Below are 26,314 nucleotides of genomic sequence, written 5' to 3' on the forward strand. Positions count from 1 at the left end.
AATGTGTTCTTGTGAGATTATGAAGGCTCTTTACCCTCCAGAAATGCCTGCATACTAAGCATTCCTTGTGATTATAAAGAATATGAGTGCTATAATCTTTTAAGTCTGCCCATAAAACCCACTTAGAGATTTCCTCAGTAGCATAGATATCTTAAGGTTTTTCCATGATGCCAGACACCAGTAGGGGCAGTATCAAGTTGCTGAAAAAGTGGGTTAGCCCTGTGTTGCACTTGGTCATCTGCCACTACGCCACACCCCACACTTGTGTTTTAGGACAGTTTCTCATCACGAACAGGCTTATGCCTCAGCATGGGTGCAGTTTGTGAGGCTGCAGGCAGAGTGCTTCTGGCTGGCTTTTGACACCTGTGTCAAGTGAGTGGTTCCCTCCAGCCCATTTTGAAAGCTGCTGGGCTGCTCTTAACCCTCTTTAGTAAGTCTGCAGCATCTCTCCCTTTAGGAAATCTTGACATCCATCACATTTTCCTCATAGTTCTCAGTTCCTCATACCTACCTAAGAAGGACTTAGATCTTCCAAAATATGACTGCTGAGGAGATTGGGGAAAGATAGCTAATGTTTTTAATTATTTGCAAATTTTAGCTGCTAATGTGTATCTGATATTTGGTGCTTTTATATATATATATATAAATATATATATTTATCTAATATATATATAAATATATATATATATTTTAGAAACAACCTTTTTGCTTCAGAACAACCTTAGGAAGTGGAAGAAAATGCAAAGTTCCTTTGAATACACACAAGTTGTATGTTTCTCTGTGTCTAAGTTCCTCAGTTTAGAGCCCTTTCTCTTACCAAGTCTCTTTACCTTATCTCCACCTCTGCCTAGGTACCCGCCTCCCTGCTGCAAACCTTGTCTCCCTGATGGAAATCAGCTGGGAAAACCTCTAATATCACATTAATACATATATTTTAGAATGTATTCTGTCTCCACTGACAGCCTTTTATGTTATTAAATATAATAATCCAGCCTGAAAGCATATGTGCTCAATGACTCCTCTGATAACCACAATTGCCTTAAGAATAATCGACAAGGATTCCTAACCTTTTTTTTGTGCCCTGGATTTTTTAAATTGTTTGGTGGTGTCTGTGGCCCCCTTCTCAGAATAGCATTTTAAATACATAAATGTATTGTTGCCTGTTAATGAAGATTTGGGGAGGTGGTTGCAGGCTCTGAGTAGTGGGAAGTAGCTTCAAAGATGTTCACAAGGTGCCCTGGTTGTTGCATATTCTCCTCTGGGCAGGAAGACTCCCTCACTAATCTGGCAGTCAGCCTTGGGACCACCCTGCTGTAACTACTGACACTAATATTCCTCCTGGGTGATCAGCAGATTCCTCCTTTGGATAGTAATTACAGAGACACACACCTACAAGGGCATGAAAGGAAGGAAATTCTCGACTTCTTTGGGCAGAAACCAGATGAATTGTTAGATCTTTGGCTGGTTTGCTTGGTAGAGTAGGGATTTGGATGCATGATGCTTATTAAAGAAGAATGGCAATTGTTGGATTGTCTTACAGTCAATCTCCTCCTACAGTCTACCATGCCAACTTTAAATCCATTCAGAGACAGAATAAAAGACTCAGAATTTTTTGCATTGAATCTTAGCTGCTGTAAGAGAGCTTTGACCTTTTGGGGGCAGATTTCCCTTTGACAAACTTCTGGGAAACCACTGATGAGCATTGAATAATATTCAGGCTCTTACAGCCCTGGATTTGGTTTATAATGCTATTGAAGGTGACCCACTGGAAAATGAGAGACTTGGGAGAAGCAATCTGTCATGAGCCCTGAGCATTTATTTTTTTTTTTTTTTTCTTTTATGTGAATGCAAGACCTTGACCACTTGTGGGCCCTGTCTCACTTTTTTTTGGGGAAACGAGCAACCCAGAGAAACTAGAGATTGTCTCTCCTTAAGGAACAGGTTTATCTACTATTCATTATAAAATGTTGAATCTCCCAAGCTCAGGGTTCTTTGCCTGTGACACCACCCACTGCATGTGTAGGCATCCTTCTAGGCCTATTCTGCATCACTTGGGGGGCATGGGAAAATGGCACAAATATCATGCTCACATTACTTCCTGTACTACAAATAATAAATAATAAAGTTCTTTGCCTCTTATCCAGGAATCTTATGTCTTCTGCCAGTATCCATGAAAAAATAGTAGGTTAACTTGTTAAATGTTTGCAAGTAGGATAAAATTCTAGACCATAGACAACTATGACAGTTTTGGTAAAAAGGATGGGATCCTGACGTGTGGCTTTCTAGAAGAGAAAGTGCTTGGGCCAGGTGAGGGGATGCAAGAAGATAAGGGCTGATCAGCACAATGGGCTGAATTGATAGCTGTCATCTTTGCCCTAGACAATTCCTAGAGATGGGATATGTTATATTTTTACTGACTCTCTGGCTCTTGTCAATGGCCTAGACTTATGGTCTGTCTCTTGGAAAACTACCGACTGTCAGATTAAAGACACTCTTTGGGGCCACAAACTAGTAATTAATTACAGCTATTAATTGAACTGTCTGGGTCACTCATGTAGATACCTACAGTGGGGACTCATTGATGAGACCAACTGAAGTCAAGCTGCAGATGGAGCCTGTACCACTGATTGTCACCATTGTTGCCTGGATCCATCGTCATAGCAAATGTGGCATTACACCCACCATCGTAGCCTGGGCACAAAGTAAAACACTTATGTTTCTGATGCACAGGCTACTGCTGCATGTCAGAATTGTGACTCCTGTCATAGGTCCTGTGTGTCTAGCCATGAGTGAGGCAACATAGCACAGGGCATGAACTCCACCCTCTCCTGGCCAATTGGCTATATGTTCCCTCTGGAGGTTACCAGTAGTGCCTGCCACTGTTAACATTTCTGAAGGTTACAGTGTTGCTGTTAGTCAACTCCACACTATTTTGAACCTGAAACTATTCTGTCTCATATTTTTGTTTTTCTTGACTACATGCAGTCTGACAGTGGAGCAACTTTTACTGCAGAAGCCACTCAACAGTGGGGTGATAGCCACGGTATTTATTTGGACCTTCCACTCTTCCATCCATAGGCGTGTAGTAGTGTCGAATGTTGAAACAGCCTATTCAAAAAATGTACTCAGAAGACTTCTCACTCTACCCCTCTTACCTTGTCTTGGTCAACACACCTTAGTAAGGCAATTTGGTCACTGAATGTGGTTGTCCCTAGAAAGCAATCACTTCCTCTTGACTGCTGTGTTAGTATTCTCCAAAGAAACAGTAAATAAGATACGTGTTTGTATAAAGAGATGTATTATAAGGAATGGGAACACATGATTTTGGAGGCTAAGAAGTCCCATGATCTGTCTGCAAGCTAGATACCCAGGAAATCCAATAGTGTAGTTCCAGCCTGAGTCTGAAGCCCTGAGAACCAAGAGAACCAACGATGTAAGTTCCAGTCCAGAAGCAGAAGACTGATGTCCTAGCTTGCAAACAGGCAGAGAGGGGGAATTCTACCTTCTCCCGACTTTTCTATTCCAGCCTCCAACGGTTTGGATAAGGGCAGTCTGCTTTACTGAGTTTACCATTTCAAATAGTATTCTCATCCAGAAATACCCTCAGACATAGCCAGAATAATGCTTAACCAAATCTGGGGGCCCCATATTGCAGTCAAGTTGAGACAAAATTAATTATTGTTGCTTACTGAGTAATGATCAGAATAAGAGGGATTGGGGAGTTTTGTATAGATCTATTCTGAAAATTCAGTTTTCTGCTGCCCTGACCAGTGCTGGGCATGTTGTTTCCTTTGCCCTAACAGCATCCCCAGGCCAGCCTGGTTGCTACATTCTCTAGGTGGTTCCTTAGACCAAAGGAGGCCCTAGGTATTCACATTTAATTCTGGTTCAGCCACCTGGGTTTCCTTTGTTGGTTTGACATGGTCCTAGATATAACATTTGGAAAAAGTTACCCCTGGAGCCATAGTCTCAGAGGAAAATGTCCTAGTACAACTCTCTCAAACTGTTGCAAGCTTCTTAAACTGGACTGACTGCTGGTTTTGCCATGCCCCACCAGATGACTCTAACCACCATTTGACACCCATTTCCTTTCATCTACTAAGAAGTTTATCAGAAAATCAGCATGTTCAGCTCCTATAGCTTTCATGCAGAACACGTTACAACTTCCAGAACTCCCCCACCCCCATTCTTATAGCTATTAGTCATCCTGTGGGGTGGACAAATGCCACCTGACTAGTGATGTGGACATATGGGACAGGTTAAACTAATGGCCATTAGACAGTCTTTCCAAAAATAACTGATTTCAATTATTCTAAGTGAACTAGGAACTCTGAGGCCTACCTGGTGGCCAGGAGACCACATTAGGGACACTGCCAGCCTGTATCCCCTGACTTATGTAGATCTCATTTGGGATGCCCCTACAGTTGTAAACGAGGACATCATGTATGCCCCCAGGATATTCCTGTGTGGAAGCCAAGCATAAACTTGCCTTCCTCCCTGAAAACATGGTGCCTTGCACCATTAGGAAGGTCTTAAACCACTTACAGGTGTTTAAGGAGGCACCAGCAGTAACTGATCATGTAGCCATCAGATGACTGGAAATTCCTCCAAAATGAGGCTACCCTTGGTTACGTGGAGGAGCTTCCTGGAAGGGTGACTGACTCATTTAGGCATACTGTGGGAGGTTATCCCTATCTTTTTATCTATCTATCTATCTATCTATCTATCTATCTATCTATCTATCTATCTATCTATCATGGTGTCATTGGTTGATGAAATCCAATGTTCAGCTGCACACTTTAACAGTAAGGTATATACATATTTACAGTATGTTCACCTCCCATAGTTAGATTTCTTTCTGTCTCCCTTTATCCTATCTACTTTCCCCCTCCCCCTGATTATCCCTATCTTGAGTGTCATCCTGTTAGAAACGTTTTAATGGAATTTGTTCCTGTCTTTAGTTGAAGCCATCAGTGATACCACCTTAGCCATGGAATGCATTCAAGTGAAGCCTCAACTCACTGGCCATTGTGATTATGAATGATAGAATTGCTTTCAGCTTTCTTATGGGCCAAGTAGAGTCTATAATTGCTAATACACCCTAATGTACCTGAATTAATGCCTTGGGCCAGGTACAAGATCAATACAGAAATTAGAGAATGCCACCTGGCTTTCTAAGGTAGAGCTTGATGGCTTATGGTTGTTTTTTTGTGTTTGTTTGTTTTTTGTTTGTTTTTTTTTTGGTGGTCAGTTGTCTTTCTCTCTGGTTCAGTCAAGGCCTTTGGGTATGGTCGAGATCAGTTCCACAAATTGGTCTCATCCTGTTGCTTGGAGTTCTATTGATAGTATCCTTAATTAAATGCTGTATGAGACCATTAGAATAGATTTAACCCTCTTTCTGTCAGATTAATAAAGAGTAGCCATTGGAGTTGCATATAAAGAAAATTCATCAGAAGCCATCTGTACAAAGTGCTGTGGAGGCTGGAAGAGAAATAACTGTTTTAGCATGAAGGCCTGGGAGGTTCTTCTGCAGAAAGTGAAAATTGTTTGATCTGAGCCATGAAGCAGATCATGAGTAGGGTCAAGTAGGCCCATTTTACAGATGAGGAACCTGAAGCACAGAAATGAGATAACTTGCCAGAGTAACAGTTCAGAAGTGGGAGGTCAGGATTAGAGCCAAGATCTCTTCACCTCCAAATATAGAGATTGCTACTAAACCTCACTGCCTCAGGCCCAAGACCGAGACCATCAGTCAATGTAGAACTGAGAGAAATTTGGCATTATCTTTAGAAATTTTTCTAAAATTTATTTGGTGATCTACAGTATTACTGATTGTGAATTTGAAGTCTAGTGAATAACCCTAGGACTTTGTATAGGCTAATCTTTAAAAATGAAATATTTCAAACAATACGGTTGAAAGAATAATAAAATAAATACCTGTGAACTCACTGCCACCTTTAAACAATTACCAATACAATTGAGGTCCCTTGGGTATCCTTAATCATATCCTTTCTGCACTCCCAGAAGTACCTGCTACCCTGAATTTCATAGTTGTTATTCCCATGCATTTTCTTCATACATATGTGTCCATCGACAACCTACGGTATTGTTTTACATGTTTTAAAACTTTTTACGTGGTATTTGATTGACAGTCCCCAAACCCACCCCTAGTTCTGAGGTTCACTAGGACTCACAGCTAAGATTTATTACAGCGATGCAGAAAGGACACATATCAGATCATAAGAGAAAAAGACACAGGCAAAGTATGGAGGCATCCATGTATAGGCTTCCTTATGTTCTCTCCTCATGAGGGATCACACTAAGCACACGTTCCCCCAGCAATGAAAGTGCAAATGTGTGCCACGTTTCTGCCTAGGGAACCCACGGGTTTTATAGGGGCTGGTCATATGGGCACCCTTTGCCTAGCATGTACTAACATTCCAGACTCCCAGAAGGAAAACGGGCTTTTCTAGCTGGTTCGTTATAAGCTATAATTTTTTCCAAACAATCTGTGTATAGTTTACATTTATGGGTTGGAATTCTACTATAGGAAGAGCTGTTCTTTCTTCTCCATTTACTTATTCATTTATTCGTATAAATATGGACTCATAGGCTTTTGATAAAATGGTCTATAATCTAATGCTATTCTTAACATAGATATACATGCGCACACATATATTATAATTTTTATTTTTCAGCAGGGGTGGCCCAATACTCAGGTTCTCCTTTCCTTTTTGAGGAGTCCTCTCTGAGGTCCGGAACTTTTGCTTGATTCTCAGGCTACCCAGGGAAGTTTTAGGCGGTGATACCTACCAACAGACTGGCAACCAATAGATAAGCGCGTGGGGACAGAGGGTTGGAGCGGAGGTGAAGTGGGAGGAAATGGCAGGGTGGGAGGGCCGATCTAGGGAGCTTCGCGGCCAGTTAAGCCCAAGGCATGAATTGAATTTAGGCCGGGGTGGTCAAAGAGGAAGGGGCAGGTCCTTCGCCGTGGCTGGCACTGGGCAGGGACTGGAGCGAAAAGGGACATCGGAGGCTGGGCAGCGAGGGGGCGGGGCCTCGATTACACCAGTCCGAAGGGGAGGGGCCGGCTCCGCGCCTGAGCCAACCGCCGGTCCTAACCGCCCGCCGGCTGTGGCCTCTGCGCATACCGACCTTTGCTTCTGCCCACGCTGCTCCCCGTGTCTGGTCGTCCACCTTCCGGCTTCTCGGTGTTTCGCTCTCCCGTTGTTCACTTTTTGTGGTTTGTGCCGGTGTCCGCATTCTCTCTCTCTCTTTTCCCTGCTTCCGTTTCCCTAGCCTTGTTCATTCTCCTGGGCTTTGGTGTCCGCTACCCGAGGGCCTGCCCCTGCGCTCAGCTCTGCGGGGAGAGAAGAGAAGCCGGGGTCCTGCGCAGGTGAGCGGGTTTGGGAGACTGGAGAGCCCCCGAAAAGTGGGGCGCTGTGACTTTGGAGACAGATTCGGCAGCACCCTCTGTCCGGGCTTAGAAAGTCCAGTCTTGGGGGAGTATTGAGTCAGAGCCATCCCAGCCGGTTAGCCTCTCAGATATAGGAAGACAATATTCTTGGCTAGTGCTATTTTTGTTTTACTTTAACTGAAGCCAAACTTAAACCTTTGATTTCGCATTTTAGAGATGAAAGAAAACTGAGACTAGGAAAACTCTATAACTATAAAGGAGCGTGTGGTCTCCAGAGAGCCCTGAGCTGGAATTTAGGAGACCTTGGTCTTGGTTCAGGTTTTGCTACTGACTCGTTGAGTGGCCGTATGTATGTTTTTTCCTCTCCGTGGGCCTGAGTTTCCTCACATGAACCACGAGAGGTTTTGGACTACAGGATCTCCAAAAGTCTGACATATGATGGATTCTTCTTAAATATTAATTGTTAGGAGTGAATAAATGAGATAGGGAGGTCTCCTTGGGTTCACTGGTGGCTGCATGCTGCGTGGGCTTAAATGGAGCCCGTGGAATTACGTTGTTTTTAGAGCCAGAGAAATAGATAGTTGTATCCCCATTACAAGTGAAGAAACAGGCTCAGAGGTAAAGTGATTTGCTAATAAGTGTTAAAGCCAAGTAACACTTCAAATTCATGTTATACTTTGCCCTCTCCAGTAAGGAAGTGGGGAGGGCTTGATTGACAGGTGATTATGTGGAGCAGCAAATAATAACATGAGTTCTCTGCTAACATGAACAGCTCTAAAGCAGAACTATATCTCTGTCCCTAGCTCCCAGCATAGTTTCTGTGAAATAGTTTGGGTGTCAGTGCCAGAACCACCATCTGTGTTACCATGGTCATCAACATGATCAGCATAATCATTATAAAAACTAATAATAGTGACTAATTGTTGTAGTGATAGCAAAGCCGTAAGTGAAATTGTGAAGACATCAAAATTTATAATAAAGACTTACTTATGGTATTTTAAAGTTTATAAAGCACTTTTGAGTGGTTCTTCATATTGATTATCTTAAGTAGGTATTACTATTCACATTTTACAAGTAAGGAATTTGAGACCTAGAGAGATTGACTAGCACAAAGTCACAATAAAGAAATAGAGTTGGAACATCAATCCAATCCCATATGACAAGTTGTTCTCCTTTGGTACTCTCCCCACTTCCTCTCCCATTCCTTTTTCCTAGTCTGTCCTCCCCACTCCCTGCCCATCGTGTGCTCCATTCTTTTTTATCATCCATAGAATTGTTATTTTCGTGTTGCCTAATCATACATTGGCTGATAATAGTATTGGTATTAACTCATAGTTCAAGTGTTAGCTTATAAGAGTTTAAAATCTATCTCCCAGAGGTGTAGAGAGATTTAAATGCTCTTAAGAAGGGGAGTTGCAATTGTGGTTGTCCTCATCATCATCCTCCACAGATTTCAAGGAATAAAACTGGAATATGAAGTGATTAACAGTTTAAACATTTACTGTCAGATATTGAGCTCATACTATGTTATGGGCCCTGTTAACAGCCATTTAAACTTTTAACTTCATTCTCACTCTACTGAATTTTATGAGGATCCTGAAGCATAGGGAAGTTAAAGAACATGCCCAAGTTCATTTACTCCTGGCCTGGGTCAATTCCTGTGTTCTTAACCATTATACCAGTTTGGCTCAGGGACAGATCTTTACTTAAAAGAAAGCCTGACCTTCCCTGGCAGGAGAGCCTGAACTGGTCAGAGAGATGCTGTAGTATTGTGTGATAAAGACAATTCACCTGGAAGGAGTCTAGGCTTTGGGAGATGAGCACACAATGCAGTGTACAGATGATGTATTATAGAGTTGTACACTTGAAACTTATATTGACCAATGTCATCTCATTAAATTTAACTTAAAAAAACAGTTTACCCTTGCCTTTCTGCTGTTGAGAGCCCAGAGTTGGAGTGAGGGGAGCCTTTTCTTCTAAACTCAGGAAACCATCTCCCCATACCACTCATGATAGTGAGCCATGGTTCTTCTCTAAGTTAGAATTAGTGACTAAATGAATCATTCACATACTGTTGATGAAATTTTGTCTTGAATGACTCTAGGAGGCTATAGCCAAAAGCAGTCTAACTTTCCCCTTCAGTTCATTGCCCACAAGGCTACCTGAGAGATAGGTTTAAAATGCATACTTGATCATGCCATTCCTCTACCAAATACTCTTGAGTGGCTCCCTGTCTTTGGGATAAACACCTTAATAGATATTAAAGCCTCCCAGGATCTGGACTCTGCTGACCCTTCTCTGCTCACAGCTTTTGACTCCATGATAGTCATATTGGATTACTGAGCGTTCCCACAGATCACTATGTTTTCTGTCACCTATAGGCTTTTGGCATTCACTCTCTCTGCCTTTCTCCTTTTCACCCCACAGTTGGCTTACCCCATTCATTCAGTCATTCAACAAACATTAGTTTGTTGAATGCCTATCAATTATCAGGCATGGTATTAAGTGTAGAGATATAGCAGTGAATAAAACAGACATATCCCTGCTCTTTATGGAGTGTCTATTCTGTAGTATGTATTAAATATAATGTATAGATGATAAGTGGCATGGAGAATAGAGCAGAGAAAGGGGATAAGGAGTGCAGGGGAGAATCTTCTTGTCAGGGAAGGCCTTGCTAATTGGATGATGTTTGAGCAGAGGTGATGGAGGTGAAGGAGTTGAGGTCTGTGGTATCTGAAAGAAGAATGTTACAGGCACAGTTATAATAATATGAAACAAGAGCTCACTTGGCTCAGTTATTACCCCTCCAAAAATTCTCTGCTGCCTTGATGTGGACAGCTGCCCTTTTCTGTTTTTCTATATGCTCTTGTGTTTACCTCTAAAATAGCATTTATTATACGATGTTGTATTGTTCGCGTGTATGCGTGTTTCTCTCAATTGGATGTGGGTTTCTTGAGAGCAGGGACCTCTAATTCCTGTCTTCTCAGCATCTACCTTATGGCTTGACTTGGAGTTAGGTACTCAGAAATATTGATTAAAAAATGAATATGGCCTTATGGGCCTCATTCTTACAGCTTGATAATTTTTACAAATGAAATGTAGGATTTGTATGACAGGTAGTGAGAAGGAAAAAAAAAGAATTCTAAGCCTGGTTCTATCTGTCTAGCTTGATTCCCTTTTTGGGCCTCTGAGAAATAGAACACCTGATTTTCTTTGAGAAATGTACATAGAGACTTCCATTTTCAGTCTTATGGCAGGCTCTCTAACCTGTAAAATGGTGGATAAAATCTAACAAAGTCTTTTATAACTAAATTTGCAAGAAATTAAAAGAAATCCCCAAGGCCTAAAAACTAGAAGTAAACTGAGAAACCAGAGTAGTTAGCCCCTTAACCTGACGTCAGCTACCCTGGATGTTTGCTGGTCTTATCTAGAAGCTTGGGCTTTAATAGATAGACCTGCTGTTACAGTGAATGAAACTACAGGCCTACATGGGTTAGATTCTGTTCAGAACTGAGATCCCCGCATGAAGCCATGTCTCTTGAAAATCTACACCCTCTGATGGGGCGGACTAGGGAAAAATATCTTACTATTAACACAGAGATGACAAAGATTGCCGTTTATTCTAGGTTCTAGTAGAGGGAAAATGTACCTCCAGAGAATTCTTAACCATAGTCATTCCACCATATGGATTTGGATTTATATTTGTGATCCAAATGGCCTAAAAACTGCAAGCCAAGAAATTGACATTAGAAGCCTGGTAGTACCCTCGGATGCTTGGCAGAAGCATATGCAGAATCTCTGGAGAGACATACTTGAACAAAGGCTGCATAGGATTCCCACAGAGTCTGGAGGATAGATTCATCAAATGAGAATGCATATCGTTTGCTTTGTGCTGTTGAGGCCATGATGTTACTTTTGTGTGTGTGTGTGTGTGTGTGTATTTGAATATATCTCTGCCTCCTGGTGATCTCCAGAAATGGAATAATAGAGCAGAACTTGTATACAAGCCAGCATTTGGGTATGGACACACATTTAGCTGCCTCCTGTCCTTGCAGAGGTCATGGAAGAAGTGACATCGTGCTCCTTCAACTGCCCTCTGTTCCAGCAGGAAGACAAGAGAGGGATCACCTACCGGATCCCAGCCCTGCTCTACGTGCCTCCCACCCACACCCTCCTGGCCTTTGCAGAGAAGCGCTCCACGTGCAGGGATGAGGATGCCCTCTACCTGGTGCTGAGGCGAGGATTGAGGACTGGGCACTTGGTACAGGTGACTCCTAGTCCCAGATCTAGACCTTGGCCTTGGTTTCTTTCCACATTTGCTCAGAGCACTCAGAGTCTGTGCCTTTTCTCATGAGTGCAGGCAAATCCCTGTGTGGGAGCTGAGAAGGAAAAAATAAAAACAATGGCTCTCACTTACTGAGTACCACATGTCTGCCAGGGTCTCATTGACCCTCACAGCTGCTCTGTGACATAGGAACTGTTGTCGGTCACATTTTACAGATGAGGAAACAGGCTAAGAAGAGCTATCCACTTGCTCAAGGTCACACAGCTATAATAAAGCAATTGAATCAGGCTTCAAACTTGGTCTGATTCCAGAAGCCTCCGTGGTTCATGTGGTATACATTTCATTCACATTCTCTTTTATCTTCATAAGTCAACCAGGGAAGTAAGCATTGTTAGTCCAGGGTTGCCGATGCGGGATCCTGGTGCTTCAAGAGTAGGTTGCTTGTTCAGGGCCACAACTAGCAGATGGTGGGTTGCGGGTGTAGGATGACAACAACCATTCTACTCCTCTTCCTAACTCATGCTTTTTTGTGAGATACATAGTATCCTCATCTTACAGGAGGAAATGGGCTGAGAATGAAGTGATTTGCCTTGGGCACACATTTAATAAGTGGCAGAACTGGAGTTGGAGCCCTTGTGCCTCAGTAGCATATTTTTACTGCATTTTTAGTGGGTAAAATAGTTGCTGCCCTTGGGCCTGTGAGCTACCAGAGTTGTTTCAGATCTGGGTTTTTTTTTTTCCCCTCAAAAAAAATTTTAATGGCTACCAATATAGAAATCTTAAAACTCTGTCCACATGGGGGGAAAGTGAATTGGAATAACACTGGGGAGGGATGGAGCACATATCACTGCAGACTTGGTTTCTGCCTCTTCCCAGAGTTGTTGCTTTGCCCAAGTTGTTAGTTTGCTGTAGTCTGTTCCCTTATGCATAAATGAAGCTAAAAAGCCGACCTTCTAGAGATGGTGCTGTAAAAGTTAGACTTGGCAATGCTTGCTAGGTATGAAGTACAGTAAGCACTCAGTTGTAGTAATTGCTAATATTTTAAATGATATTCGTAAATATCAAGGCAAAAAAATACTTCTCAAGGTTATGCTTGATGTTTTCTGATGGGCTTAATTTGCATGGAAAACCACAAGGTACTGGCAACAATTATGACCTGATGACATTGAAAAAAATATTTTGTGTGTGTCTTATTTTTTTTAATTATTTTATATTAGTTTCAAGTATGTAATACAATGGTTATACATGTATATAATTTATGAAATCATCTTCTTGATTACTCTAGCACCCACCTGTCTCTACACATAGCCTTTACAATAATATTGACTATATTCCCTGCGCTGTACTCTACATCCCCATGACTATTTTATAACTACTAATTTGTACTTTATCTCTTCACCTTTTTCACTCAGTCCCCCAATCCCCCTCCCCTCTGGTAGTCACTAGACTGTTCTCTGTATTCGTGAGTCTATTTTCATTTAGTTTGTTCCTTTTGTTCCTTAAATTCTACACATCAGTAAAATCATACAGATCTCACTTTTCTTATCCTTGCCTTCCTTTATCTCCCAGAACTGGCTGAAGTGAGGATCAAATGAGACAATGGATTTGAGAGTCTTTTGTAAATAAAGATATATATCTTTATAATAGGTACTGTAATTTCCCTAACCTGCCCTGCTTTTCTACCTACAGAAATCTCACCATTGAAACTTCATGACTGTAGGGATGCCTTGTTTTGCTGTTACAGTGCAACCCCTGTCTTTGAAGGTGGGTCTTGCAGCCACTGTCTTTACTTTTGATGACTTGCTCATATTTCCCTGTGGGGAAGTTTTTCATTTTAGGGAATTTCCAGTCCCTGCTCTTACTTTCTCTTGTCATGAATCTTCTCATTGCTTCTCAGGACCAAAGCTCTGCTTGTATCACTAACCTGCAAAGAGGCCCGGCCGTCCAGCCCAGCTTGGAGCCCAACTTGGATCTCTTTTCTTTCTTCCAGGACAGGCATTGCCTGTGGTCATGTTACCCTGCTTTCTGTCATAGACAGCTGGGCCGTTAAGCACTTTTTTTTATCAGACCATACCTGTTATATAACCTTACTACCCAGTAGTCACACACATTCATAAGTGTGTCCCCTTAAGGTCATTTTCTCTTGTCTTTATTCTATTTACTTTTATTCTCTGATTTACTTAATTGTAGAATCTTGAAGTTAGAAGAATCATCAAACCATCTTCTTTCCCAGTATAGAAATCTGTATTCCATTGGTAGCTGCTAAGAGCTTAGTGGTTAAGAGCATGGCTTTGGAGTCAGGCAAGATCTACCATTTATTGGCTGTGTGACCTTGGATACTTGACTCTTCTCTGTTTCATCACCTGCAAAATGTCATTAATAGCAATTATATAGTAGGAACTCAACATTAGTTATTTTCTATAAAGGATCTGCTTACACAACTCCTCAAATAAGGAACTTAATCCTCCGACAACTGCTAACCTTTTGTGGGAATGAGATGATCTATACTCCTATAATTACCCATTGGTTTTGTTCTGCCTTCTGGGGCAGTCAGTTTATACATAGTAAAGTCCCTTCTATGGAGACTGCTCTTTGATATACCTGAAGGTGGTATTCATGCCCTCTGAGTCTTCTATTTTTGAGGCTCAACAACTTTAGTTCTTTTAGTGGCTTCTTAGGTCACAATCTTGATTTGATTTCTGGGCCCTTGAAAACTGTGATTACTGTCCTTGGGATGTAGTCTGGGATGTCAGTGTCTTTTTTCAAAGAATGGTATTGAATTGAGCTGAGGACCCCAAGGATAGAGCCACCCCAGTAATGAGGTGGCCTTTCCATCTTGTATCCTTTTCATGCAGCCTAAAGCAAAGTAGCTTTTACTTTTTTGGTAGCTGCATAACACAGTTGAGTAATATTAAGTAGATGGTCAGCTAAAACAACCAAGTTTTTCCATTCTTTTTAAATTGTGATAAAAAAACATCCAACAAAATTTTCTGTCCCAATCATTGTAAGTGTACATTGCAGTGTTGTTAATTATAGGCACATTGTTGTGCCACAGATCTTTTGAACTTTTTCATCTTGCATGATTGCAACTTCCATATACATTGAACTACTCATTTCCCCCTTCCTCAGCCTCTAGTAACTACTATTCTAATTGTTTCTATGAGTTTGATTACTTTAGGTACCTCATATAAATAGAATCATGCAGCTTTTGTCTTTCTGTGATTGGCTTATTTCATTTAGTATACTGTCCTCAAGGTTCATCCATATTGTAGCATATGGCAGGAGTTCCTTTTTTAAGTTGAATAATATTCCATTGTATGTTTAGCTGTCATCAGTTTATCCATTTTGTTTGTTCATCTGTTGATGGACACTTGGATTGCTCCCACCTTTAGGCTATTGTGAATTATGCTGCTATGAACATAGTGTGAAAATATCTTCGAGATATTGCTTTCAATTCTTCGGATACATTCCTAGAAGTAGAACTGCTGGATTAGAAGGTAGTTCTAATTTTAATTTTTTGAGGAGCCTCCATAGTGTTTTCTTTCCACATGACTAAACCGTTTTGTATTCCCACTAACATTACACAAGGGTTCCAATTTCTCCCCAACCTTATTATTATTTTTTTTAATAGTAGCCATTCTAATGGGTATGAGATAATATTTCATTGTGGTTTTGATTTGCACTTCCCTAATTATTTACAATGTTGAGTATCTTTTCATATGCTTCTTGGTCATTCCATTTGTTGTTCTTCAGCCATGTTTCAGTCATGTCTCTCCATGTAGATTTTTAAGCCCAAGACTTGTTTTATATCTCTCAAGCCTCAGCTTGTCTAAATCCCCTTGCTCCAGATGGTTGAAATCATTTAGATTCTGAGGCTTTCATCTTTAGTTTACTGTTTCTTTCAGCTTTATGTCAACTTTATATTTGACATATCTGGCCCAAATCATTTTTTCCTCTCAGCCAAGTACAGATGGCTGATCTTCTGACTTTTCAATGACTAGCCTGCCCAATAATTTTTTTCTTCCTGTTCCTAAAAGGAGTAGCAGTGCTGGTGGATTTCTTATACTTTACTGGATCCTGGTTAAGATTGTTGATCTGAGCAATCTTAGTCATCCAAATGAGTTTGCAGCTATTACTTCTCTATTCAGTGCTATCCATAAAGTGTTGGTTTCCACACAGGGTGCTGAGGAGACAGGCTCTATTCCCAGAGTGACAATAGAAATTAAATCTGCTCCCCAGCCCCCTTGTTGTTACTTGGGAAGGAGAGGAGACACAAGAGGTATTATAGAGTATTGTTTCCATCTGAGAACATTTCCATAATCATTCTTCTCTTTAATCCTCTCTCCCTTCCTCCCCTTCCTTCCTTCAGTCCCTTCTTTCTTCCTCCATCTCTCTTCCATTCCTCTCTCCCTTCTCTTTTCTATCTTGCTTTATCTTCCTTCTTCAACAAACATTTATTGAGCACCTACTATGTACCAGGCATTAAGTCAGGGGAGATGTTGTGAAGTGAGGCAATACAAAAGTTGATAGACTCTGCACAACTGAACTTGCACAACTGAATTGCAGAGAGAAAGCAGAGCTGTGTGCAAATGTAACTGTCCAAAACTACCACAAAAAATCCACAAGTGTCACACAGCAGGTCCACTCAGATGGGGTGTGTCCTTAGAAGGAGTTCAAATGCCTTTGGAAATCAGAGAAGCTGTTGTGTGGGCCATGGCATTTAAGATGTTTCTTGAAGTTGGTGATTTGAAGGTGAGCATAATCAAAGGTGATTTCTCCTTGGATTCTCCACATCTAGAAATGAACTTTTCTTTCTCTGACATCCACAGTACTTTATCTCCTCTCTTTGATGATATTTGTCAGGCTCTGGAGTCAGCTTTGTGGGTGCCTTCCATCTCCTCAAGGCAGGCCTGGCTGCCCCCTCTCACTGGTGACCTTCTGGGCCTTGATTCCCAGAGAGTTACAGGGAACCGAGGTCCTACCTCCAAGAGTTTAAAATGCAGTCAGACATTGATGTGAACTTCTCATACATAATTTCCAGAGAGGAACAGTGCCATTTGGGAAGATTCAGGAAGCAGTCTTCAGTCAGTTAGCAATTTGAAAGAGCTTCATGGAGGCTTCTATTCAGAGATTACATTGACTTTGGCAAGTGTATTTGACGTGTTTACAGTATACAAGTTCCTCTGGTAGAGAATGGGCTGCCCCAGAGATAGTGAGTTTCCTGTCCTTAGACTAATTCAAGGAGAGACTGAATGGCCTTTTAACCAGAAGACTTAGAGGAGAATCTTCTGTAGGATGGGCGTTAGCACTAGGTCCTTATGATTCTGAGATTCTGTGATCTAAACTTTACTTCATATGTTTTGCCCATCCATATAAGAATTTAAAAAAATTTTTGAATCTTATTTTTTTTGTTTTGGATAGTTAATACTTTCATAAAGCTAATAAATATAAACAATATAAAAAAGTGTATGTGTCGTTCCTAGTCCTCTGCCTTCTATAGGTAGTCACTATTGTTTCTTATATATTCTAGTGCTTCTTCATACAGAAACAAATAAAAGTATATATTCTTATTATTCCCTTTTAAAACTTTTTAATATACAATGATAACATATAGAAAATGTAAGGCATAACATACATGTCAAATGTACAAAACATAAATGTCAGCTCTATGAATTGTGAGAGCTAACACTTGTGGACTTACCACTCTGCTCAAGAAATGGAGTATTATTGCCAGTACCGCAGAAGCTTCTGTTATGCCACCTTTGTCCTTCCCAAAGGTAATTACTATGCTTCATGGTTGGCTTCTTTGTTCAATATTATATTTTTGAGGTTTATCCAAATTTTGTTACAGCTGTGATTTGTTCATTTTCATTGTTATGTAGTATTCCATTGTATGAATGTACAGATAATCCATTTTACTGTTGTTGCTTATTTGGGTTAGATATTATGTGTATAGATAATGCTGCTCTGAATATTCTTGTATGTGTTTTTCAGTACTACGTGCATGTATTTTTGTTAGTTTTATATCTAGAAATGAATTTACTGGGTCATAGGGTATGTCGATGTTCCACCTCAGTAGATAGATAATGCCAGCCAGTTTTCTGGAGTGGTTGTGAGAGCTGGTCTACCTCCATTTCACCCTTATTCCTGGGATTTAGCTTTTAGCGTTCCAACTTAAAGCATGAGGGTTTATCAGAGCCTCTATTTTTTGTCCTTCTAGCCCCATAAGTCTATCAGATGAATTGCTCAGCTTCTCAGCCTTTCAGTTATCTCTCTGAGAATTAAAGAGATACCCTGAGGGGAAAAGGGACTTGAAATACCAGGCCAACCTCTCTGAATGAACTTCTCTCAGTTCTTGGCCTGTGATTCTTCATTGCCTTGTTTGCTCTCTGGTGCTTTCAGACAGATGTTTTTGTTGTAATACTTTATCGATCTATTCTAGTCTCACTGGAAGCATTGGTTCAGATTACCTATAGTTTGCTGTAATTGGAAGTCCCTTTCCTCCACATTTCCTATGTAAAAAGTAGCATACTGCATATAATATTCTGTATTTTGCTTTGTTCATTTAACAATATATTATGGAGATCTTTCCATATCAATATAGAGAGGCTTTCCTTTTTCTTTTTTCACCCCTTTCATTGCGTGTTCATTTAACCAGTCCCCTATTGATGAATATTTGGGTTGTTTGCAATATTTTGCTATTTCAAGCGATGCCACAGTGAATAATCTTACATGTACTGAATTTGATGGCAGGTATATCTTAGGATAAATTCCCACAATTAGGCATGCTGGGAAAGGATAAATACATGTGTAATTTTGATATGTCCTACATAGTGTTGAACCATTTTGCATTTCATATACGAGAGTGTCTGTTTCTTCACTTTTTTTTTTTTTTTTTTGCCAATAGAGGATTATCAAAGTTTATGATGTCAGTTTCTTTGATGAAAAATACCATGTCAGTTTAATTTTAATTTGCTTTTTTCTTTTCTCTTTCTGTGAGTTGTCTGATCTTTTTGCCCATTTCTATTGGGTTTCTGGAAATTTTCTTGATCAATTTCCAATATTATTTTTAAAATATATTAAGGAGATTAGGCCTTTCTTTGTGTTATATCCGATTAGGCATTATCTCATTTTGTCCTTGCAACAACTCCTCCCTGAGCATGTTATTACATCCTTGTTTAACTGATGAAGAAACTAAGATAAAGGAAGATTAAGTAACTTGCCCAGGGGCACACAATAAATGATGAAGGCAGAGTTTACTAGGTGTCTGCCTTCATGCTTGAGTTTTTAATGATGCTGTTACAAATACCTCCCCAGAGTAGTAGAGGAAGGAAAAAAATATTTGTCTTACATTTCCATTTCTTTGCCTAAAACTTCCCTGTCTGCTTCGCTTTGCATTTTTTCCTTTCCCTTCCCTTCCCTTCCCTTCCCTTCCTTTCCCTTCCCTTCCCTTCTGTTCCCTTCTTTTTTTGGTGTCTTCCTGTCTTTTTAAAAAATATTTATTTAGCTCCTATCATGTGCTGTGCACTGGAGATACAAAATTAGAATAATTTGGTTTCTGTCCTCAAAAGAGTCATAGTTCAGGGAGGAAGCCAGTCACAAAAAATTATATATAGTAAGTGCTATGTTATAGTAAGTGCTATAACTCTACTTTATGTATAAAGAAGAAGCCACTGATTGGATGCCGTTGGTAAAAGGGGGAGGGAGTTTCATGGAAGGCTTCATAAAGGAGGTGACTTCTTAGTTATGTTTTGGGTGATGAATTGGGCATCTAGACAAACTGAGGAAGGGTGTTTCAGACAGAGCAGACAACATAAGAATTTATTGAATACTCGGGCCATCACAGTATTGTAGATTTCAATACCATTTCTTTTTTCTGAAAAGTAATGATTTTAATGAGCCTCATGTCTTCTTATTAGTCTCTCACTCCTGCTCTCTCTCCCTTACCCTTGTCTAGTGGGAACCCATGAAGCCACTGATGGAAGCCATATTACCTGGCCATCGGACTATGAACCCCTGTCCTGTGTGGGAGCAGAAGAGTGGCTGTGTGTACCTATTCTTCATCTGTGTGCGGGGCCATGTCACTGAGCGTCAACAGATTATGTCAGGCAGGAATGCTGCCCGCCTCTGCTTCATCTGCAGTCAGGATTCTGGCTATTCGTGGAGTGATGTGCGGGACCTGACTCAGGAGGTCATTGGCCCAGAGGTGAAGCGTTGGGCCACATTTGCTGTGGGCCCAGGTCATGGCATTCAGCTGCAGTCGGGGAGGCTGATTATCCCTGCATATGCCTACTACATCCCTTACTGGTTCTTTTGCTTTCAGCTACCATGTAAAGCTAGGCCTCACTCCCTAATGATCTACAGTGATGACTTAGGAGCCACATGGCACCATGGCAAGTTCATTAAGCCCATGGTGACAGTGGAGTGCGAAGTGGCAGAGGTGACCAGGAGGGCCGGCCACCCTGTGCTGTATTGCAGTGCCCGGACACCAAACAGGTGCCGCGCGGAGGCTCTCAGCACTGACCATGGTGAATGCTTTCAGAGACCGGCCCTGAGCCAACAGCTCTGTGAGCCCCCCCATGGCTGCCAAGGCAGTGTGGTGAGTTTCCAGCCCCTGGAGATCCCACATGGGTGCCAGGACTCTACTGGCAAAGATGCTTCTACCAGTCAGCAGAGCCCACTGCTGGACAGCTCACTGAGGCTACAGCAGGAAACTAGAACACTGTCAGAATCATGGCTCTTGTACTCACACCCAACCAGTAAGAAACGAAGGGTCAACCTTGGCATCTACCTCAATCAGACCCCCTTGGAGGCTGCCTGCTGGTCTTACCCCTGGATCTTGCACTGTGGGCCCTGTGGCTACTCTGATTTGGCTGCTCTGGAGGATGGCTTGTTTGGGTGTTTGTTTGAGTGTGGGACCAAGCGGGAATGTGAGCAGATTGCCTTCCGCCTATTTACAGATCGAGAGATCCTGAGCCACGTGCGAGGGGACTGCACTAGCCCTGGTGGAAACGCTGAGCCAACTCAAAACTAATTGGCTTAGGATCCAACCACCCATGGAAAGGAAACCGTAGAAGGCAACCACAGCCAGGATAATGAAGGCCAGGATAACAGAGGTTACTAAAGTCTACAGAGAATCTCAAACTTGCTCCCTCTTTTTTTATCTCTCCAGAGAGCAAAAATGAAAAATTTGCCATAGCTACTGCAGTGCAAATAGCACTGAACTGTGTGAGTTGGGAGACTGATGTGATCCCGGCCAGTCACTGGCTTGCTTTGGGACTGTGGACTTGTGGCCTCAACTCTCTGGACCTCAGGTCTCCATCTGTAAAATGAGAGGATTGGTTCTGTGATTTCTCTTCTTCCCATCCCAAGGAAAGGCAGAGTGTATGCTCTATGATCAGCAAGTCCTGGATGCATATAGGACTCTGATCTCAAAATGGAAATCAGAGGACTCATCTTTTCAAATGACTCACCATTTATCCAGGTGTAAGGTTACAAGTAGGTTTCATAGCACAAAGAATGATCTGGATCATTTGTTCAGTTTTTAATAACAAACACCCACATCCTTCTAATCATGCTCAAAGCTCTACAGGCTCTCTATCATAGAGGACTTGGGCAAAACAGTAGAACCTACCTTCGCCAGCTTTGTAGCTTTGCTCAACCTTCCCTTTCTCATCCAGAAAGCATTATTTTCTAGGGAAAAACAGAGAAGCTCAATACTAGTATTCATTATTGTTTGTTTCTTCAGTGAAAGATGAACTTGAAGTTCATTTATTAGGATGGTTTCTGATGGGAAAAAGACATGGGTTAGGACTATAAAGTATTGGTCAAAACTTCCCACAGTCTCTGCCCTCAAGGAGCTCACAGTTTATGAGACTAGAAGAGGGAGAAAATGCAAGAAAATAAATGCAGCTGGTGGGATAGTTGTACATATTAGGCTCTAAGTTGGTGTGATGGCAGCTCCTGAAGTCATTGTCTTAGCTGCATCTTTATTGTGCCTGGGGTCATTTGACTCAGGACTTGCGCAGGCTGCTGGGTTTCCCTCAAGTTTGTTTTTCTCAGATTGTTATTCTGGCCCAGCCACTTCCTTTACTGGTGGAGAAGGTCTTCACCATTAGGGAAGTCTCTGGACCCTCAATCCTCTGAATCAGGCCTGTTTATTTGGACCTACTGAAATCGCTATTTGTGAAGTGAGGATGCCTCTTTGTCTAATAGATTTGGGGTTAAACTTTGCCAGTGCTGGGTCCCTCAGATGATACCAGATTGGTTGCTCTTTAGATTGTTTCTCCTATAACTTGTATTGTGAGAGAAATTCTATCATGAGAGATTTCTTTTTTGTTCCTATTTTAGGAATATAATGCCTTAAACTGGTATCAGTTAAATATATGTGGTGCTAGGTAATGACTCCGGACAGCAAGTCTTAGTTGTGGAACATAGCCCAGAAGGCTGGGGGTTGTAGTTGCACCAGTCAGATGAGAGAAGACTCCTATAGGAGGAAAGTAGAGATCAACTTCACCTACTTCAGCATATGGTTTAAGCCCATGTTTTAGACTTTTAAAAATTCCCTTAGCCCCTCATACATTTGCCAGTTATCTTCCCAGTAGTCAGCTATGATCTTTCAATCATTCATGTATACATTTATCTAAATATTTCTTGAGTGCCTGTGGATAATGTAAGGTGCTTTCTGTTGCCATTCCCTGGTTGAAAATCATTTGGGGCTCTTCATTGCCTACTAAAAGGTATTTACATTTAACCTGGTATGTAAGACCTTCAGTTGTTAGGTGAAATGATGATTACTTACTTCTACTTTATATGAAGCCTACTGTCAAAGAAGACTTCTGTCAAGTTGGCAAGTGGAGGGAGGTGGGGTTTGAGGGTGGACAGACTTAGTGGTGCGGGGAGGAACTGCGGAAGGGGAGATGATTAAAGAGGTAGTCCCCTCCTGAGTGTAGAAACTTCCTGTTCGGCAAAGCTTTCCTGAGCACCATACTCCAAATAGGAATAGGGAAGATGGCTAAATTCTACAATCAGGGCTAAAGAATGGAGAAAATGAGAATATCAAGACTTCTTTGAGACCACTCAAGAAGGGAGTCAAGTAAAGGACGTCAGTCACATGCCAATGTGGACCACAGATGTCCTTTACCAGTACTCATATGATGTCTCATCCAACTCTAAATTGCCCTTCATTGTCTCCTTCCCCTTTACCTCATGTTTGCTTCTCCTTAGTGACTAGCTGTTTAACTCTTAATAGGTAAAGGGACTATGTGCACATTTCAGGAATAGCAGGGAAAGAGGATTTGCAGATAAGCATAATCCAGAATGAGGATTAGAGGAACAGAGTAGGTGATGAGAGCTGGGCAGAAGAACAGCAGATAGGAGTCCTGGCACCTTTAGGAAGAGAGAGTAGCACATGCAAGAGGCCTAGGCTAGAGAGATGGTGTAGATGGTGGTTGCTGTGAAAAAGAAATGGCAATAGGCTGGAGCTGTTCCCCTGAAAGAACAGAAAGAGACCTGCATAGGGAAGCAGGTTAGGCTGCAGGTAAGTTCCTACTCAGCCCTGTAACTTTAAGCTGGTTCAATTATCCATGCTCCAGGTGATCAACAAAAATAGCTGTAGGCACTCCAAATCTGTTTGTGCCAATTACCTAAGAGCTTCAGGGCCCTGGGACCTATACTGTGATACTGGTATCCTAACAGCCCATTTTAGTCACTCTCAGGTTGGTAGAATGGAAAAGATAGGGCAGGTGATGGCAGCTGTGAAGAAAAGAGGAAAGCAGACTGAAGGCCTATAATCTGGAAGCATGAAGAAAGGACTACACAGACTGTGGTCCTTGGCTCTCAGATGCCCCCACTCTGTCCTTGGACCCTTAGAGTGGATCTAACAGGTGGCCCACCACTGGAAGTGCAGGAAAGCACCAGTAGGGGCCTCTTACTGCTGGCATGTACCCAGCCCAAGCTCCCACCTGTTCAACCTTCTGATCCTGTTCATGCTCCCTAACTCGTGATTCCTTCCTCTTAGGCTCCATATATTTACCTTAGGCCTTTTGTTATTTGGCCCTTGTTATTTGGACCTTTTTTCCTGGTTACCAGTCTACCCTCAGGTATCCACAGGATATGCAACTGCAGCCATTGTTAAGAGACCTTGCACCCTTCCTGTCGGATAGCCCGAGGGACATGCAGAGGCCAGCCTGAGGCTGCACAATCTCCTCTCTAGAACAGTGGGGTTCAGTACTTCCACTTCGGCCAGTTTAGGCTGCTCAGTTTTCTCCAGTAGGCCGTGAATTTTTCCCGCTGCCTTATTCAGTAGATGTGTCATCTTTCCCTGTGCTGCCAGAATGCACAGTCTGAGCCTCCCTTTGGTCCTTAACATGGGCTGTCTTGTGTTGTCATCTGTGTTATGCCCTGGAGACCTCTGCTAGGCTGTGAACACCTTGAGGGCCAAGTCTGTCTGACTCCTCACTGTGTCCTTTTTATATTGAATAACAATGGCTTATCTACAAATATATGATTGTTCTGTCATATTCTGAATTTCCGGAAGATAAGGACTCTGTCTCAGTCTTCTCTCTGTCCTCTGCACACAGTGCAAGGCCTGGCACAGAATAGACAGCAGTAAAATTATGCTGAATTAATTAATAAAAGGAGTTAAAGACCCTTGGCCTTCTGGAGTTAATTGGAAAGGCTAGAGTGAGTTCCCCAGCATGGAGGAGGAGTATGTTGCATCCCTCTGTGGATTCATAGTACTATAAACCTGCTGAACATTCACCCTAAATGAGTCTGCTCTGTGCTTGCCTGCTTCCGAGTCAGTCACAGTATTTCCTGGGAATGAGCTTTTTCTCTGGGTTGAGCTTGGTCCCACCTGGCTGTCCCAAGGATCACAGCTCAAGCCCAAAGCCAAGCCTTGATTTGGGGTTCTCATTTCACTGGTATTCCCCTTCTGTTTCTGACTGGATTTTCTATACTGCCACTCCTCCAGGACTCGGAGGGTGATGCTGAGGCTCAGCGTGCCTTGGCTCTGATACCAGGTGCCAGAAATGCTCTGTACTGTGAAAACCACCGTGACTCTTTGAAACAAAGAAGTTGAATAAAGAGTGTAATTCTGGTGACTACTGGTTTTGTTGTTATTAAAGAAACTGTGAGATCATTATCATCCTAATACTTACATATAGTTTGTACCCAACTCTTCAAAGAATGGATTTGATATGCTTTATTGCTTTTCATAAGAACTTTTACTTTCAGAAAACTTTATTAATAATAATCCTTTGCACTTTTACACATTATTACTTGAACATAGTTATACCAATTACAGGAAGCAGGGCAGAGATGACCATGACCGGTTTGGTTGCATATTTACACTTAGCTCTTAAGTGGAGGCACCAGGCTGTACAGAATCCCCCATCTGACACCAGCCCCTTGCTTGTCACTGCAAGTCATTTCTTTTTTCAAAACACCTCAAGATTATTCTCAGATGGTAGCTGGAGAGGCCACAATCATTTACTACAATGAAGTGGGGTGACAGCTTCAACTTAGATTTTTGCTTGACTTTTTGTTTCTTCCATTGGGATGCTTAAGGCACTACTGATTCCACCAGCCGTTTCAACATAGCTCCTCCAGTTCTGTCAGTAGTTCAGTCTGATTTTTAAAACAAATGGATTACTGAAAAAGTTTCAAATGGGCATATCTTTGGTCATAGCACTGAGTCATATGATGAAAGAGTATGAAGTTTAGAGAATTGCTTATTTACCTCTTAAAATAGCTTTACAATTATATAATTTTTAACCTAATGATGTATTTTATTTTTCTGTTTTGTTAAATTGCATAATGTCTGAAGGACCTCTGGGTTTGAGAAGAATACACAGTACTACATAAACTTTAGAGCTCAATTTATTAAACTTATGTTCAATAAAACGTGGAAAACCTCTTGAACATTTAAACGATAAGATTTTATTAAACTGCCTTAAACATAAATGCCACTTACAAATTTAGTATAACTGATCCTTTTGAACATTTTAAATACCATAAATAATAGATAAAATAAATCCAATTATCAGAAAACATATCCTTATACCAAAATGGAGTACAAAATAGTTGATGCCATGGATTTAACTTTGTTCCTTATTACACCTGTTATGAGAACCTATATTTCTTAAGCTAGTTTGAGTTGGATGTATATATCTTGCAACCAAAGGAGTACAAATACATTTTTCACAGAAAATTTAATTGGTGCTACAATCTGTTAGTCACTACCAGGAGCAGCATTACAGCCATGAGAAATTAACTTTTAATACAGTCTACTAAAGTTTAATCAACAGTATTATCTAAAGGGTACATTACCAGGAGAGACACTGGGATAGAATGAAGAAAAGACTGGACTAGAAAGAGTCAAGAGTCCAGGATCCTTGTCCTAGATCTTGCCACTGACGTGATGGACGACTTTTTGCCAGTCACTAGCCCTCTCTGGAGACCCATTCATTCAGCTATAGCAGGTATGTGATCCTTGCTCTGCCACTCAGCAGGGAGTGGTGTGGATATGATGAGCTGGTGAGTCCTCAGAAGGGTTTGGGAAACAGTGCCATGTCATATAAATAGTGGATAAATTACCTTTCACCCATTGG

At 41.5% G+C, this 26,314-nt stretch overlaps 1 protein-coding gene across 5 annotated transcripts in view; it reads left to right on the plus strand.

Annotated features, from left to right (window-relative positions):
• Nucleotides 1-6,969: 6,969 nt before the first annotated feature.
• Nucleotides 6,970-26,314, plus strand: part of NEU3 (neuraminidase 3) — a 38,316-nt gene continuing 18,971 nt past the window's right edge. The window contains exons 1-3 of one of the 5 annotated variants that reach the window (XR_005649683.1): nt 6,971-7,396; nt 11,473-11,678; nt 19,660-20,846. Coding sequence is in view for 1 of the 5 variants with exons in the window: in XM_039848050.1 (XP_039703984.1) it covers nt 11,478-11,684; nt 19,660-20,736 (1,284 nt within the window). In the remaining 4 variants the exon portion in view is untranslated. Of the gene's footprint in view, nt 7,397-11,472; nt 11,685-13,391; nt 13,467-19,659; nt 20,847-26,314 lie in introns of those variants that run through there. The other 4 variants (XM_039848050.1, XR_005649684.1, XR_005649685.1 and 1 more) reach the window with 4 other exon arrangements.

This window comes from Pteropus medius, unplaced genomic scaffold (genome assembly GCF_902729225.1).
Source record: "Pteropus medius unplaced genomic scaffold, Ma_sr-lr_union100, whole genome shotgun sequence".
In the NCBI taxonomy this organism is placed as follows: domain Eukaryota; kingdom Metazoa; phylum Chordata; class Mammalia; order Chiroptera; family Pteropodidae; genus Pteropus; species Pteropus medius.